At 40.1% G+C, this 14,928-nt stretch overlaps 1 protein-coding gene across 1 annotated transcript in view; it reads left to right on the top strand.

Moving 5' to 3' along the window:
• The first annotated feature begins 2,416 nt into the window (after positions 1-2,416).
• LOC120786851 (retinoic acid receptor beta-like) overlaps positions 2,417-14,928 on the top strand; it is a 145,503-nt gene continuing 132,991 nt past the window's right edge. Inside the window, exon 1 of the mRNA XM_040122569.1 lies at positions 2,417-2,711. Coding sequence (XP_039978503.1) covers positions 2,522-2,711 — 190 coding nt within the window. The 5' untranslated portion in view covers positions 2,417-2,521. The remainder of the gene's footprint in view (positions 2,712-14,928) is intronic.

Here is a 14,928-nt window from a genome sequence, read left to right as displayed (position 1 = left end):
GAAAGATTGTGGTCCGGTTTAATACAGAAGAAGTTCACAAATGAATACAGGCACAACATGTTTATTTACATTTAACCAAAACGATTATCTTTTGTTGCTTTTGTTGCCTAAACCTAACCACAGATGGGACTTATGGAAGCCCTGGTCTCTGGTGTGACAGTCAGGTGCTTTGTACACCTGCCATCTCCCCTAACCACTTCTGTACAAATGTGCTATTAATAAATGTGCAGTTCCATTCATTCAGAAAAAAAATGAGCATTTACATCCTGTATTAAGAAATTCAGCAAATGTCAATACCATGTCTCTGTCCTTCTATCTTCCTTCACCTCTCCTATGCCCTCCTCAGTAGCATGCAGTACAGAGATAAGATGTTATCTAGTAGTCATTTAGCACAAAGTATGGTTACAGATCACTTTAATGGACCCCTTAGAGCATTATGAGCATTATGAGCACCATTATACTGTAGCAGTTTATAACTCTGCAATCAGGAGAGGGAACTGATCACGCCTCAGCTCCACCCCGCGTGTCTTCATCTGCACCCCAAGTCAGACGGCAGTGACCTTGGCATAAGGAGGCTCAGGGTTGGTGCCTGAGGTGAAATTCTCTGCAGGGAATAACCTGGGCAATCCCTGAAACTTGAATCCCTGAATTATAAATTTCAGCAGCCGAACCACGCAGTGTTACTTTACAGAGTGTAAGACCTGAAAGTTTCACTTTCTTTATCAGGTCTCCGTGAAGTCGTCTTTGCTGTAGATATAGAGCAAACATCTACAATGTCACAAAATTGTGGCTGAATGTCAGGTACTAGAAAGTAAACCATAAAGACAAAAATCCTCTATGTGCTTTTAATCAATGGAACTTCATTGTAATGAATAAAGGAATACACTATCACAATTATATCCTTGTGATCATAAAGTATGTAAGCTAGAATCTATTTGGCAATGTGAGGATGTGGGATAGGTTACCTCATTTAACAGCAGCTCTAAAGACACAGCCTTCCCTGTCCTCTTAGTATCCATTTTGGCATCTCGTCCTCTCTTGTTTTATACAGTATACTTTGTGAACTTGAGTTTGAGTTGATGTGAGTCTCAATTTGCCTAACGTTTAACTAAATATGTAAGATGCCGAATCTGTATTAAGTGTTGTGGATCACGTTCATAATCCTATGGATAACTGATAATGGCTCAGCACTACAACCGGAGGTTAGCAGCTACACACCACTCACCTATAGCTGAGAAGTTCTACATCTGTGGTTCTCTGTCCTCTGCAACATGAAGCCAACAGTTGGACCTCCATAAGAGATCTGACCGAGGAAAAGGGTTAGGCGAGAAGGTATACACATCAGACTGAGGAAGAACCCCTTCGGACCCACTCTTCCCTCAATCATTCTGGCAAATATACGTTCCCTGCGAGTAGACTGGATTTACTGCACGCCAAGTGCCTGGTGGAGAGAGCCTTCGAAGACATTTGTATCATTGCCCTGACTGAAACCTGGATGACCAGGAAACTCCACCATCTCAACATGCCTCCACTCCTTATTCACTGGGTTCACAACTTCCTCAGCAACAGACAACATGCTGTTAAATAAGGCAGAGTAACATCATCAACCACCATCACCAAGACCGATGCCCCCCAAGGCTGTGTCCTCAGCCAATTCCTTTACACCCTATACACAAATGAGTGTATCAGCGATTCATCCATCACGACATACCATACTCTCACTATTCAATGACAATAACTCTGTTACAACCTATCAACACTCCATTCCCTACTTCACACAATGGTGCACTGATAACTACCTCCAGAAGGGGGGGAAAACAGAAGAACTGCTGATTAGCTCATCAAAAACACCCCACAGTGGACTCAACCTCACCTCCATCCACAGTAAGACAGCTGAACAGGTCAACAGCTTCAAATATCTTGGACTCATTATTGACAATAAACTGATCGACAAATCAATTCACATTACATGAACAATCGCAGCAGACTCCATGTCATATGTGAACTCTGAGCAATTTCTGTTGCTGCTCTCCCTGTTCGCCCTGTATCTTCACAATGTTAACCACCTCCAATAAAAGCAAAGTTATCAGGATTACATATAGTGCTTCCAAGATCATCTACGGATTTGTTTTGGGACATGGGCAGGGACTTGAATGCTGGGTGTCTATGTTGTTGTGTGGATATCTGTTTGTTTCTGTGTGGAATATATAAAGGGTTCGAAAAGAAATCCCCCCTTGGGAAAATAAAGGCTTATCCTATTTATCTATCTGATGTTGGGATAGCAACAGAGATGTAACTAACTCATAATTAATGTGTTTCTGTGTTACAGTGTTAGTGGAACAAGCCTCTGAGTCGACGTGGGTGACACCAAATTCCACCACCATGCATCCCTGGAGTGCTGAGGTGGTACCGCCCCTGCTCCAAACACACTAACTGCAGCCAGGGGGTCACCTGATGGCCTCCGAGCCTCGCCACTCATCAGCTTGCTCAGTGCTCAGTGCACCCTTTTCCCAACGCTGTGATGAAGACCGCCAGCCGTGCCCAGCCCAGCAGCAGCCCTCCGCTGGTCCAGATGAGGCGCTACACACCCGGGCTATATCCTTTCCTATTCCCTTCGGTCATCAGCTCCCTGCCACAGCTGCCACTGCCATCACCTCAGAGGCTGCAAATCCAGCAGCCATCCAGCAGCGGCAGCACACCTTCGCCTGTTGGTGAGTACTGCTGCTGTAACTCCACTGATACCGGTTGTTCACGCCTTAGCTTTGAGCTGAACTTTGACCTGCTCCGGGGCCATCACATTAGTGAGACAATCCTTCCCTGATAACAGCAGGATTTTTTGTTTCTATGTTATACAGGTTAAAATATCCTCTGTTTATGTGTAATATTCATATCAGGAGGTGGCTTGATGTTATATTGCTGTTAGTCTTGCGTAACAGGTTAATATGAATGCACGAGCATACAAAATGTCCCTCAGTTCACGTTCTGTCCCGTCAACAGCCATTGTTGGTATCTGACAATTGAGTCCTCAACCTTGACAAGTGTTTTAGTTGCCTAACCCTAACTTTCCCTGAACTACAGTTTATTTGTCAAAGTTAGTATCTTTCCTCACCTGCACCACCTGCAAAAGTGTTGTCATTGAACATAATCCAGGACTTTGCAGAATCGCATTGTTGTTTAAATATGAGGACTTGTTTCAAGTTGGCTCTAGAGGAGTTCGGTGCATGAACAAACACACCTTCAACACTGAATACTCAAGCTGATCTGATAATACTTAATCATCAGTGTCAATCACTGGATCAGTAGCTGTTTGCATTGGTGCTCAACTCATCTGTGACTGTAAATGCGCAGCCATGATGCACAGTATGTTACCTCCTGGGTGAAAACGTACTGAAAGGCTGTGGATGCCACAGAAATACTGATGATTTGATAACTGCTGCAGATAGATGGTTGCTGAGCTACAGTATTAACTTTATGAGCAGTGTTTATATGGGCCTAGTTTTGTGCTGAAACAAACAAAACCGTTCCTCCCAGCAACAAACTGAAGTTAAAAGATTCCAGCACTGTAATTAAAACGCAGTATTATGGTGTTATAAATGGTGAAGCAGCTGCTTAGCGATGAATACTGCCGTTGCATGGTTCTTGCGCTGGAAAGAAACCCGTGTGTGCACCAGAAACTCTCCACAATTATGTAATAGCAGCTGACATGCCAACCTGAGGCATCGATCTCCAGATTTTAAACACGCAGACTTGTGTGCAGCTCTTCTTGGTGACTGGAAGACTGAAGGTTTTCCCTTCGTATATGCTGGGTGCAGACCTCCAAATAGTATTTCGAGTTTTTGAGTATTGAGTGTTGCGTACTTTTCAGGCCAAAGAGTACAAGGCACACTGACATGAAAATGCATATTGAGTGGAAGTAAAATCTCAAGATGCTGGTTAAATAAAGTCTATAATTTATGAACTCAAAAAGTCTTTTTACTTAACTTACCATGATAATATAGATGATGCTGCCTGTGTGATTGTATACTAAATAAACAAAACTCTAGCTGCTGGTATCAGCAGTAGGAGAAACCAACAACACATTTGCTGTACAATGTCAAGATGCAGCCATCGTGAAAGTTTAAACAAAGACGTGTGACATGCAGCTTTTCCTCCTTTGTCTTCCTGTGCCCTTGCTGCACTTTACAGTTTCAAAAAGCAATGGAAACTACTGCAAGCACAAGAGCATGGCTTGCGAAATTTTATGCACATTAATTGTTGTGGACAGTGCACACATGGCTGCAGAAGAGATGGTGTGCCATTTGCCATGGGAACCATGCCAAGGCCTTTAAAGGGGAATTGCACAAAAGAAAGGAAAGGAAGAAGAATATGTATGTGGAATAAAAAAGAAGATATCTCTGGTTTTCGCTGCATCAGCTTTGATCCATTTTGTTTTAACTGTCCATCATGAGTACAACAGTGTTATAGGAGTGTAGTTCTAAATCAGTGGAGTACTCTTTTAAAGGGAACTTGGGAAATTTTACACATCAAGGTCAGTTTATCTGTCGTGTGTCATATCTGATCATGTCATCGAGTTTATCTTGGCTTGGGCTTGAAGCCTACAAATTCATAACAGAAAACCTATGTTACTAACATACGTAGAGTTTGAAAGATGCAGGAGCGTCTAACTATTGCATTATGGGAAATGTATTGTATTTTTCATGATATTTGAAGCTTTACCCTTAGTAAGGACTAAATGTCATGGTCTCTGCTGCTTTAAATTTGACGATTCTTTAATAAATTTCTCACGAGTGCCCCAACTTTATGGGAGTGTGCTACCAAATTCCTGTACTACCCCTTAAATAGCTTAAAATGGTCTCATAAAAAAAATTTTATTCAACAAAATAGTCTTTTTTTCTATAGCAATAATCTCAACTCTAAAGCGCTCTTGATGTAAAGCTTGAGAAGTGCTTTAAATCTTTAAGAAATTCACTTTTAGTCTGCGATCACTATTCTAGCAGCAAGATGAATAAATTAAGGACTTGGCCTCATTGTTAGTGGATGAAGTTAATCGGACAGAACATGTCGATAAGATCTTAGACAACAGTAAATAATCCAGGCAGGTGCATTTCTCCTGGATTATTTCCTCAATGTAAGTGGCCCCTGGTGTTCACTACTGCTGTAGCAATACTTTGACACACTCTGGTCAGTGCTGCCTAAGCGTGTGCTCTGCTGTTTTCAACACCGAGTTCCACATATTTACTCCCTCCGTTTTCCTCCCTCCTTTTCCCCATCTGAAAATCCGCTCTGACATGAAAACCAGCAGGCAGGTTCACCCAGGGGGAATTCTTCTCCCAGTGAGGAGCTCTGTGTGCTGCTGAACTCGGAAGTGGAAATAGACACAACATTGAGAGTGAGGCAATTTCAATACTGGTCGTAGTTTGTTGAGCTGAGTTTTATTCCTGGTCATAATTTTCTTCCTACTCAAATGAAATGTTGATTTTACGAATCAAACTGGAAAACTAGAAATTTTATGAATACTGCAAACTCAAAGATAGCTTCCAGGGCCTTTATTTATCTCAGCAGATAAAATCCAGGCTTTCATTTTAAACAGGCTTGAATTAGGGGCAGGCTTTTGTTCGTAATTTACCATTTTCATATTTTTGTAAGAAGAGCCCTGTTTTCAGATGTGGTTTTTTAATCTGCTGTGAATATGAATTCAACAGTTAGCTGTTGTCTTGACAACGTATAATTTACAGAATTATTATAAAATCACATACTCATGCCATACTTATACCATACTCTGTAGTTCCTAGAAATCCTGTTCAAACTTTCTTATTTATTTGAAGTGATTCTATTCAGCTGTTTGTTCGTTCGGTGTTAAGCTATTTTCAGTAAAAGTCATCACTTCCTGCACAGATGTTTTCCATTAAAGGCCATTTTATATAGAGCTTGTGTTGAATGAATGGGACAAAAATGTGAAAAAATCCCTGTCAAATCTGTCACATCAAAAATATTTACATCTTCTGTGATGAAATTTAAGACACTTATCCTGGTTATTGAATTAAGTTTGACACTATGAAAGGACGAGATGATGGTGAGCCAGTACATCTTTAAAATGTGAAGCCTGCATATGAGAAGAGCCACTTTCATGCCTATAATGGCAGGTAGACGAACTATGCGTCAGCAAACAGGGGAGAGACTAGTCATAGTCTACAGTCACAAGAGTGACAAGTTTAATTATGTCAGTAGTTAAGCTACTTCCTATCAAAGGCTATATCCTACATGTACATTGGTGCAGCATCTGCGCCCTTTACTGGACTTCTAAGCATCTATTTATTTGAACACGTGTTCTAATATTAGTACTAATATGGTCCCAAGTGCCATTTTCTGAGTGTGTTTTCATGGACTTGATCAAAGTGTTCTCTCAGCAGTAGGACGTAAACAATTTTCATATTATTACGATGCCATCTATCTTTGGCTATGTGTGAGATCATTTCTTGTGATTGGCTGAACCTGTCTTGTCGCTTACAAAAACAGAAAAAGACTGACCTGGGAGCAAATAAAATAATATGCAACAATTCAGCCGAACAAAATGTTGCCTTGCATGACTATTGATTTAGTACATAATGGGTTTTTTTAAGGACCTGAAAATGGATTGCCCTCCAGTTTCCTAGTAGGATTTTAATGTGAAACACCTGCAGGAATTGTAGTTACAATGACAGAAGCTTAACAGCTAATAAATAAATTAGAGTACTGGTAATTCCACCTACCCCAAAGTTTTTTTTAACCCAGTTTTTATTAAGGAATGGCCTTCAATTGTTTGTGCCAGGATACTATTTAGCCAGTATTTGAATCCCAGAAGTTGAGTTTTTTGTGGCCTTGTGGGGCCCGAGCCCCGAGGCTGGTAATCATCAAGTTAATGCACTGACTTCAAAGTTACATTACTTTGAAGTCATTAGAATACAAAGTTGTCTCTTTATATTGCAAGCACACCTATCATTAAACAAGATAAAAATGGTTTTACTTTTAAGAATACGGGAGCACAAAGTCAGTCCCTGCAGTTGAAAGTAAGATGAAGAGAATGTCTTAACATTGATATGATCTCGTCTCGCTGACTGGGGCAGGACAAAGTATATACATGATATATGCAGCACCATTCATATAAAAAATAACAACAAAAACAAAAAATAAATAAAAAGACAAGAGATGCTGTCTTCTCCTTGATCATCCTTTGGAGGGTGAAATAGACTAAAACAGAGACTGTATTATTTACAACATTAGAAACAAAAGAATAAATTCCAGCCTGTCTGATACAGATATATCTGAACACATCTGAACTTTGGACATCAAGCAAAAGAAAACATGAAACAAACAGTAAAGAAATGGGCATTGCTGTTGAGTGTGATTTGTGGATTCACACAAATGATGTGGGCCGTCGCAGCATCCCAGGGGACACACTCAAACAGTTGCTGTTGTTGGGTCAGCGGTCCAGTTCCCATGCCTAGCGCCTTCTGCCTCCACTGGGGGATTCACAAAGGAAACTGAACTCTACTGCAAACATCACACACCTCCTGGGAACTGTATTAGCCCAGCAAACATTACTGAGGTGCACGTATGTGCGTGTGTGTGTGTGTGTGTGTGTGTGTGTGTGTGTGAGTGTGTGTGTGTGTGTGTGTGTGTGTGTGTGGGTGTGAGTGAGTGTGAAAGACTGCATATGCATGCATATGGTTGCAGTGAAATATTATAATCAAGCACACACATTAATACATTTCACTGCAACCATTTCCTTGTGCACACAATCTGCTTTCAACAGATATAATTGTTTGAAGGCCGATACTGATGTCAGTCTCTTTTGGACTGAAGTTTTCAATTGCACTTCTGTACAATGTGTTTTAGAATATTCTCATACAAACAAAAACTGAAAAAATAATCAGCATTTTCCTCTTAATAACCCTTCCTGCACATTACATACTCTTACATACAGTATATATCGACTCTTACTATTCGGCAAATCATGCTGTTGTGTTTTTGAATTTTGAATGTACAGTATTTGTTATCTTCCAGGCATCCATTTGTTTCCATTCATTTTATCGTTATGATGTAATGCAATGCAGACTTTTTACTTTGATCCATATGTGTGATAATGTACTATCATGGATTACATAACTGAAGCCAGCGTCCACATAGTGATTTACTTTACATGTCATTTGGAAATTAATGGTATCCAGTGGTTGCCTAGAACCGAAGCAAAAAAATACATGAAATAATCAGAAATTGTGTGTTGTACACTCCTTCAAGTACCGTCAAAGTTAAAAACAGTTTTCACATACTGCAATATCCCATTTATATGCTATATCAAATGGTTGTGTTTATTTAAACTACATTAGACTTATATCATGAGAGATATTCAAACACAAGATGACAGTTGTAATGCACCATTACTGGAGAGTTAACTCTTAACTCTAAACATGATTGACACAGTTTGCATCAAAACACACTACCCTTCATCATACACATGCTCCTGAAATCAGCACAACTGACTCTTTCCAGTGATACGAGTATCTCAAATAAATGTCCACAATTCACATAGAAATTCAATAAAAAATGATTTCGCTAGACCACTATATTTAAAAATGCATCTGTGTGGGTTCTGATGAGCGAGTTGTGCTCCATCAGCACTTATGACCTGCTCATTACTGTGCCTTTTGTCTCATTTCAGTGGACACACGTTCAGTGCTGGTTATGAAAAAACAGGTATAGAAGAGGAAAAAAAATGCATTGGTGGGCATTAAGACAGAAAGCACCCCTACATTAATAAAACACTGGTCACTGCACTGGTGGATGCGTGTTGCTGCAAGTTCTGGTAAGATAATGAAATATTATCCAGGAAGTCTAGTTTGAGTAACAAATCAATGAGTTCGAAAGGGTTATTAGATGCCTAAACAATGCACAGAGCTTTAGAATTCTTTGACAAAGGATTGTACAACTCCGGAAACTTATCACAGCAGCGATTTATTTTATTTTTGATCACAACAGTCAGTCATGAAGGCTGTCTTTTTTCATGCAGAACTAAAGTCAGTCTTTATCTGATGGTGGTCCTACTTGTACCTTCACAATAATAAACTCCACAACTCTCTATAGTTTAAGCTCTCATTTTTAGTTAAGATTAAACTTCCAATATACACACCAAAAATCACTGGGGCAACATTGATCTAATTTGTGTCAGTTTTGCACTCTATCGAGTACCAATCTGTAGAAAACAACCCAAGACAAGGGGTTGTTTTGACCCAGTAACAAAACAGTAATATAAAAAATAAAAATGGGTCAAAACAACCCAATGGCACAGGTGAAGCTAACCCTGTATTGCAAGACCCGAATGGGCTGAATTTTGAACCCAGTGATTTCCAGTCCGTAGTATTAGTAAAATCTACATCTGCATCTTATTCATCCTCCAGAGGTGAATGATACTCATTGGATTACTTCAGGCTAGTAATGTCTGCCAAGTCTACCAGGCTCATCCTAGTTTTTAGCACCTTGTGCCATAGAAGGCGTTTAACAAGGAAAGAGTAGAGGAAAAGAAGCTTGACATTTACCAGCTGAATTGTTCATCAAAGATCAGTAAAACCAGGTTAAAGCAAAGTATTTGTTTGCAAAACAAAATTAAACACTAATACAGACATAATTAGCTGATCATCATTATCTGAAACCGTACCAAAGAGCATCACACATGCAGCATGTCAGCGAGCTGGTTAATGGATCCTGTCATTAACACACTTCCATCTTCTCCCCATCTGTCCTATCCCCTCTCCATGCTCCCCTCCCATCTGGCCAAGGGGGAGGCTACCCATACTTCCAACCTGTAAGTGTCCTACCTGCTCACAACCCCAACAGATTATCAAAGCCTTCATCTGACGGGTGAACGTTGACACGGGCCTCGTCTAATGCAGAGATGCTTACAGAGACATTCCTGCCCCCTGGCCCAGGAAATGTTTCTTTCTCTCTCCCTGCAATCCACATGGTAGCATCAGGCCTCGAGCAGATATCTTCCTATCAGCTGTGATAAGCAGGCAGCTATTTGAGGATAAGTATTAATGTTTCTGAGGTAAATTTTCAGTATAGTTAACCCTAAACCATCATAGTGAAATGTACTGTATGAATGTAAGATGAATGGAAATTGGGTTCTTTAAAGGTGATAAAGCTGAATTTAAAAGGGTCAGTTCATTTCAAATTCTAACATTTTAAAAAATGTCAATTACATTTCCTCTACTGGTATCTTGCCCTGCAGAAACAGAGCCCAAGTGTTACTGTGGATAAACTTTCCATTGCCGTGAGCACCAGAAATTAAATTTCATTCAGCTTCTTTGTATTATAGTGGAGGCACAAATCTCTGAGATAAAATTTTGGAAAAATGAAACCATAACTACCAGAAGATGTAGGTGAAATGTATTTCTTCGTTTCTTTCTTTCTTTGAAATTAGGATGAACTGACGCTTTAATTATTTCTTATTAAGAAAACTAACTGACTGAAGATGGAGATCATAGTTTATGCTGTACTTTAGCTGTACTTTAATAGTTGATATGGGTAACATATGATGAAGCATGATCAGCATAATGGACATTCCCACAGTTCCACAGTTCTTTTTAACAGAAATACTTATTCATTAATTCATTCCATTCTCTACTTTGCTGTTTTTTTCATTCAGTGTTCAATGTTTAGTCTCTCAGTAAAACTCAACACCTCCTGCAGATGTTTCAAATTTAAAGCCAGTCGGGAAAGGAAGGGATTCTCTCCTTTGAGCAGCTGGAAGTCTTTCCTGTTAAAACAACTGTGAAAGAAGTGTAGAGTTTCATTGACAGCAGCTTATTATTGACAAAAAAGACGGGAAAGTGGAAGCAACTGAATTAAAGTGGAAAAACCTGGAGACAATTTCGTAAATGAAAACAGTATTTCCATATGAGAGGAGAAACTCTGGAACTTTTTTGGTAGGCTTTTAATGTGAAATATCTTCGAGACGCAGCTTAACACTGAAAAAAAAATCAACAAGCAATTTGAATGAATTTAATTTCATAGTATTTCTTTTTAAATGAGAAACTCAGAGCAGCAGAGTTGTGAGTATAACATGATTTCATTGTCAAACTGATGGAATTATTGCTGTAATAATGTACATGTACATTATTATCAAGTCAACAGCTACCACCCCTCAACCAACCTTTATTTGGGGCCCGCCATTTAAATATTGTTTCTTATTTGATTATTTACAGTATTATTTTGACTGAATTTACAGTATTACGAGACATGACAAATAAAAAGGTAGGTAAATCTTGACCTCCTGCCAATGGAGCTTATTTTGATACTGGTTTGGTTTAGATTAAGATTAAGACTCTTTCACATTGGGCTTGAGTTTTAGGCTGATTATATCCCATGTCATTTAAAATGTCACTCAATGTTAATGCACATACTCAACATGTGAAAGTCAACAATCCCTGCAGATATACTACATCTGTTGGGATTGTACATATACTGTATATCTACTACATCTGATATACCAGAGGGAAGTTAGAAAAAATGACCCCTTAATTCCATCCATTGCTTTTTGGACAAATAAGTGGGTTTTTTTTTTAACATGCTCACTGGCTTGAGGTCACTTGTTTATCTACCACCACATTTTACAGAAGACGTTGGAATATGCTGCATGTCACATTTGAAGCGGCAGACACACTTAAAGTTTGATGCATGAGCTCGGGGTCTGAAATGTGTCAGAAACAATTCACAATGCAATTAAAGAAGCTTCTTCAAAATTTCTTTTTAATAAAACACATCCGTGCAGCAGCCATGGCTTGAGAGATGTACTTTATAGTAATGCATGGAGATACATTCTACACATTTTTTGGTTTAATGCTGTCTCTGTGCCGCTCTAATAACAGACTGACACAACATGTCTGCACAGCACCTAATCTTAAAAGAGACCCAGCTGTCAGTTTGCTCTCAAACTTGACAAATGCACACTCACACACCTACGCATTCATCCCCCACCCCCCCCCACCCCCCCCAGATGTATCCCCTCCTCTTTCCCTACCCCTTCTTTTGTCTGCCTTGCTCATTTCAAGTCCCTGTCTGTCTGACTGTCTGTCAGTGTTTCCTTGTTGTTATTTTAGAATCTATCGCTGGGTATTTAGGTCACATGCGGTTTCTAGCCCTGGCAAAGTATGAATAATGCAGGCTTCTCTCATTACACCATGTGCTAACCCTCTGGATTGAAAATCAATGTGCACTCAAGTGGCTGGCAAATGAATGGAGCTAACTCACCAGCCTCTCTGCCAAGAGAGGCGAAGGAGAGCAAAGACTACATCTCATAGTGTAAGCCAAAGGTTTAACAACATTTCTATTTTAACAGGATCCAAGCCTTTACCAAATATAATATCTGCTGTCTGCAAGAAGCGGCGTGTCTTTATTCATCAAGGGCTGAATCAGATGAGAACAAGGCTTGTTGAACAAAAAAAAGTAAGAAAAAGATTATTGGTCATTGACAATGCATAGAGGAATGTCTGAAAATGAGACCATTGTTGGTGCCGTATGACTGATTGAAAAAGGGGCTGGGAGTTTTTTTTTTACCCCCACTGTTTTCAACTCTACAGTGCACTCCCTCCTACAGTTCAACCATAGTTCACATTGCCAGGAGTCTCTGCACCACCCGTCCCCACCTTCCCTGTGCAGCGCTCGGAGAATCCTATGCATTATGCATATATGCAGCTGCACATTCCATACATACACTAAAACAGTGTTTACAACATGATACACAGTTTTTCTGGGTTTGGAAAGGTGCCCGAACTGCTGCAAGCAATGGCGGTTCCTCACTGTGATCACATCAGCCATGGGTTTTTATTTTTTTGTTGTTGTTTTTTTTTTATGGTGAAGGTTTTTGGTTTTTTTTATAGGAGAGACTCCCCGACATCTGGCACACATCTGGAGCTGTTTAATGAGAGGCTCAGTCTGCCCCAACTCTTTACTCAGAGCCCACCATCAACTCCCTTCATTCCCGAGTTGTCTTGAGACTTCAACCCTCATCTCCTCACTGGCAAAAGCCAAACGACATTGATACATGTATGATAAACAGTGTGTAAAGGGAAGAAATTTAAAACGTAGCAAAACTAATTGGGGAAAGCTTCAATTTGGAAATGCGTCTTATATATTATATGATATGATTTCTGTGCCTTGCACCTGTGGGCTGACCAAAGGCCGTTCCGCTCTGTGTTTCTGTCTCCAAACCATCAGAATCTGCTCAATAATAGGGCAGAGATTGTTGCTGGGACTGTGTCCAAGCTCATTTTAGATTTCTCTTTTGGAAAAAAAATGACTTCTTTGTCAAAAAACAAAATGGGACAATTCTTTAAGGGATGCTGGTGTTTTGTCAGAGGTGCTAATCCGAATGCACATCTTAATGTATGGCCTCCCCTGCCTGTGGTCACAGTGTATTTCCATGGTAGCCACCCATAAATCAAGAAAATGGCTTCTTTTGTATGTCCATTAATAGGCACAACATGCGTCAATACAAAACCCCAACTATTCTTTGAAAATACTTTGATTGAAAGCCGGCCTTTTTAACAGCGGTATTCTTATTCTCGCCTTGTAGCAGCTTGTCTGGCTGTCCAGGCTCTTATTTATTACCCCTTGAAGATGAGACAATGAAAAAACAGTTCTCAGAGCTCTGTTTGCATTGAGAGGCCTGCAGCACAAAGCAGCATGAGAGCATCTCATTGTTCAACTGGGCCAGCAGAGATGCGGCTCGCTTCAAAGATCGCTTCTTTTTTGGTGGTGGTGGGTGGTAAGGGAGTGGAGGAGGGGCTCCATGGCCATGAGGAGTAGATTTCATCACAGGAAGGGATGTGGGGGCAGGGAGAGCAGGGTGGAGCTGGAGATCCAGGAGTCACACACAGGCCAACGTGAACTTTCCTGTGCTATATTTGGTTCAAATCTATAGGAAGTTTTACTGCATTCAGGTTTGTGCCCTGCAGAGGATACAAACACTTTGAAATATGGTTCAGGCTTGAGATTTAGATAAATGATCACAGGACGTGTATCCTGCTGTTGCAACTCTGGTTTATATGAGAGTCTTAAGTGGCAATGCAAATAGAGCCTGGTAGTCACAGCAAAAAAGGGCCAAAGTCCAGTTTTCACACTGTGTTTCCCTTTATTTGATCTGGACTCAGAAATGAAAAAAAGGGGGTTGGAAATGAGTGGTATTCTTAAGCTTCCCACAGCGAAGCTATTTAATGTGTGACTGTGAGTTGTGTGTATGAACCTGCAATTATAAGGCAGAGAGCCCAAGTCTGCACTCAGAGATAAGTTGGATTGATGTTCACTCTCATTCATAGAGAGCCAATGCGCTTTACTCTGCTAAATGGGCTACGGATACTCCTCAACATGCGGCCTGACTCTGAAATACACACATAGACAGAAAACATGTGGATATCAGTGAAAAGGGACAAACACGAGTGCATCTAGGTAATGTGTACACACTCATATACTTATTTTTAATTTGCAGGTGCTATCTGACATTTTGGAAGGAGACTGCGGTTGAATATATTGAAAGGTTAATTCAGGTTTATTAGAACTTTGATCTTATTTTCACAGTTTTGGTTATCACTCACATTAGTAATAATATTATTATACTTACGTTTATTCCTGAGATCTGAGAACATGGCGACATGGCTACAAGTTCAAAACAAACCCCTGGACTGTCTGTTGAAAACATCCATCACAATTTACAGAACGACTTCCTGGTTCAAGCTTGACATTCCGTACTTACCGAAGTTGTGTGCTCATAGCTTTCCTGTACAATGAGGGATCATTGCTGATGGTATGTACACATTCTGGTATGCTCACTTTACGTTTTACACTCAAATAAAGTGGTATAGATAATCTGGCTAAATTGTTGGTTTGTTCCCACCA

The sequence above is a fragment of the Xiphias gladius genome, chromosome 24, assembly GCF_016859285.1.
Source record: "Xiphias gladius isolate SHS-SW01 ecotype Sanya breed wild chromosome 24, ASM1685928v1, whole genome shotgun sequence".
NCBI classification, from domain to species: domain Eukaryota; kingdom Metazoa; phylum Chordata; class Actinopteri; order Istiophoriformes; family Xiphiidae; genus Xiphias; species Xiphias gladius.
Note: the sequence above shows the minus strand (reverse complement) of the source record. Positions and strands in the feature narration are given on the sequence as shown.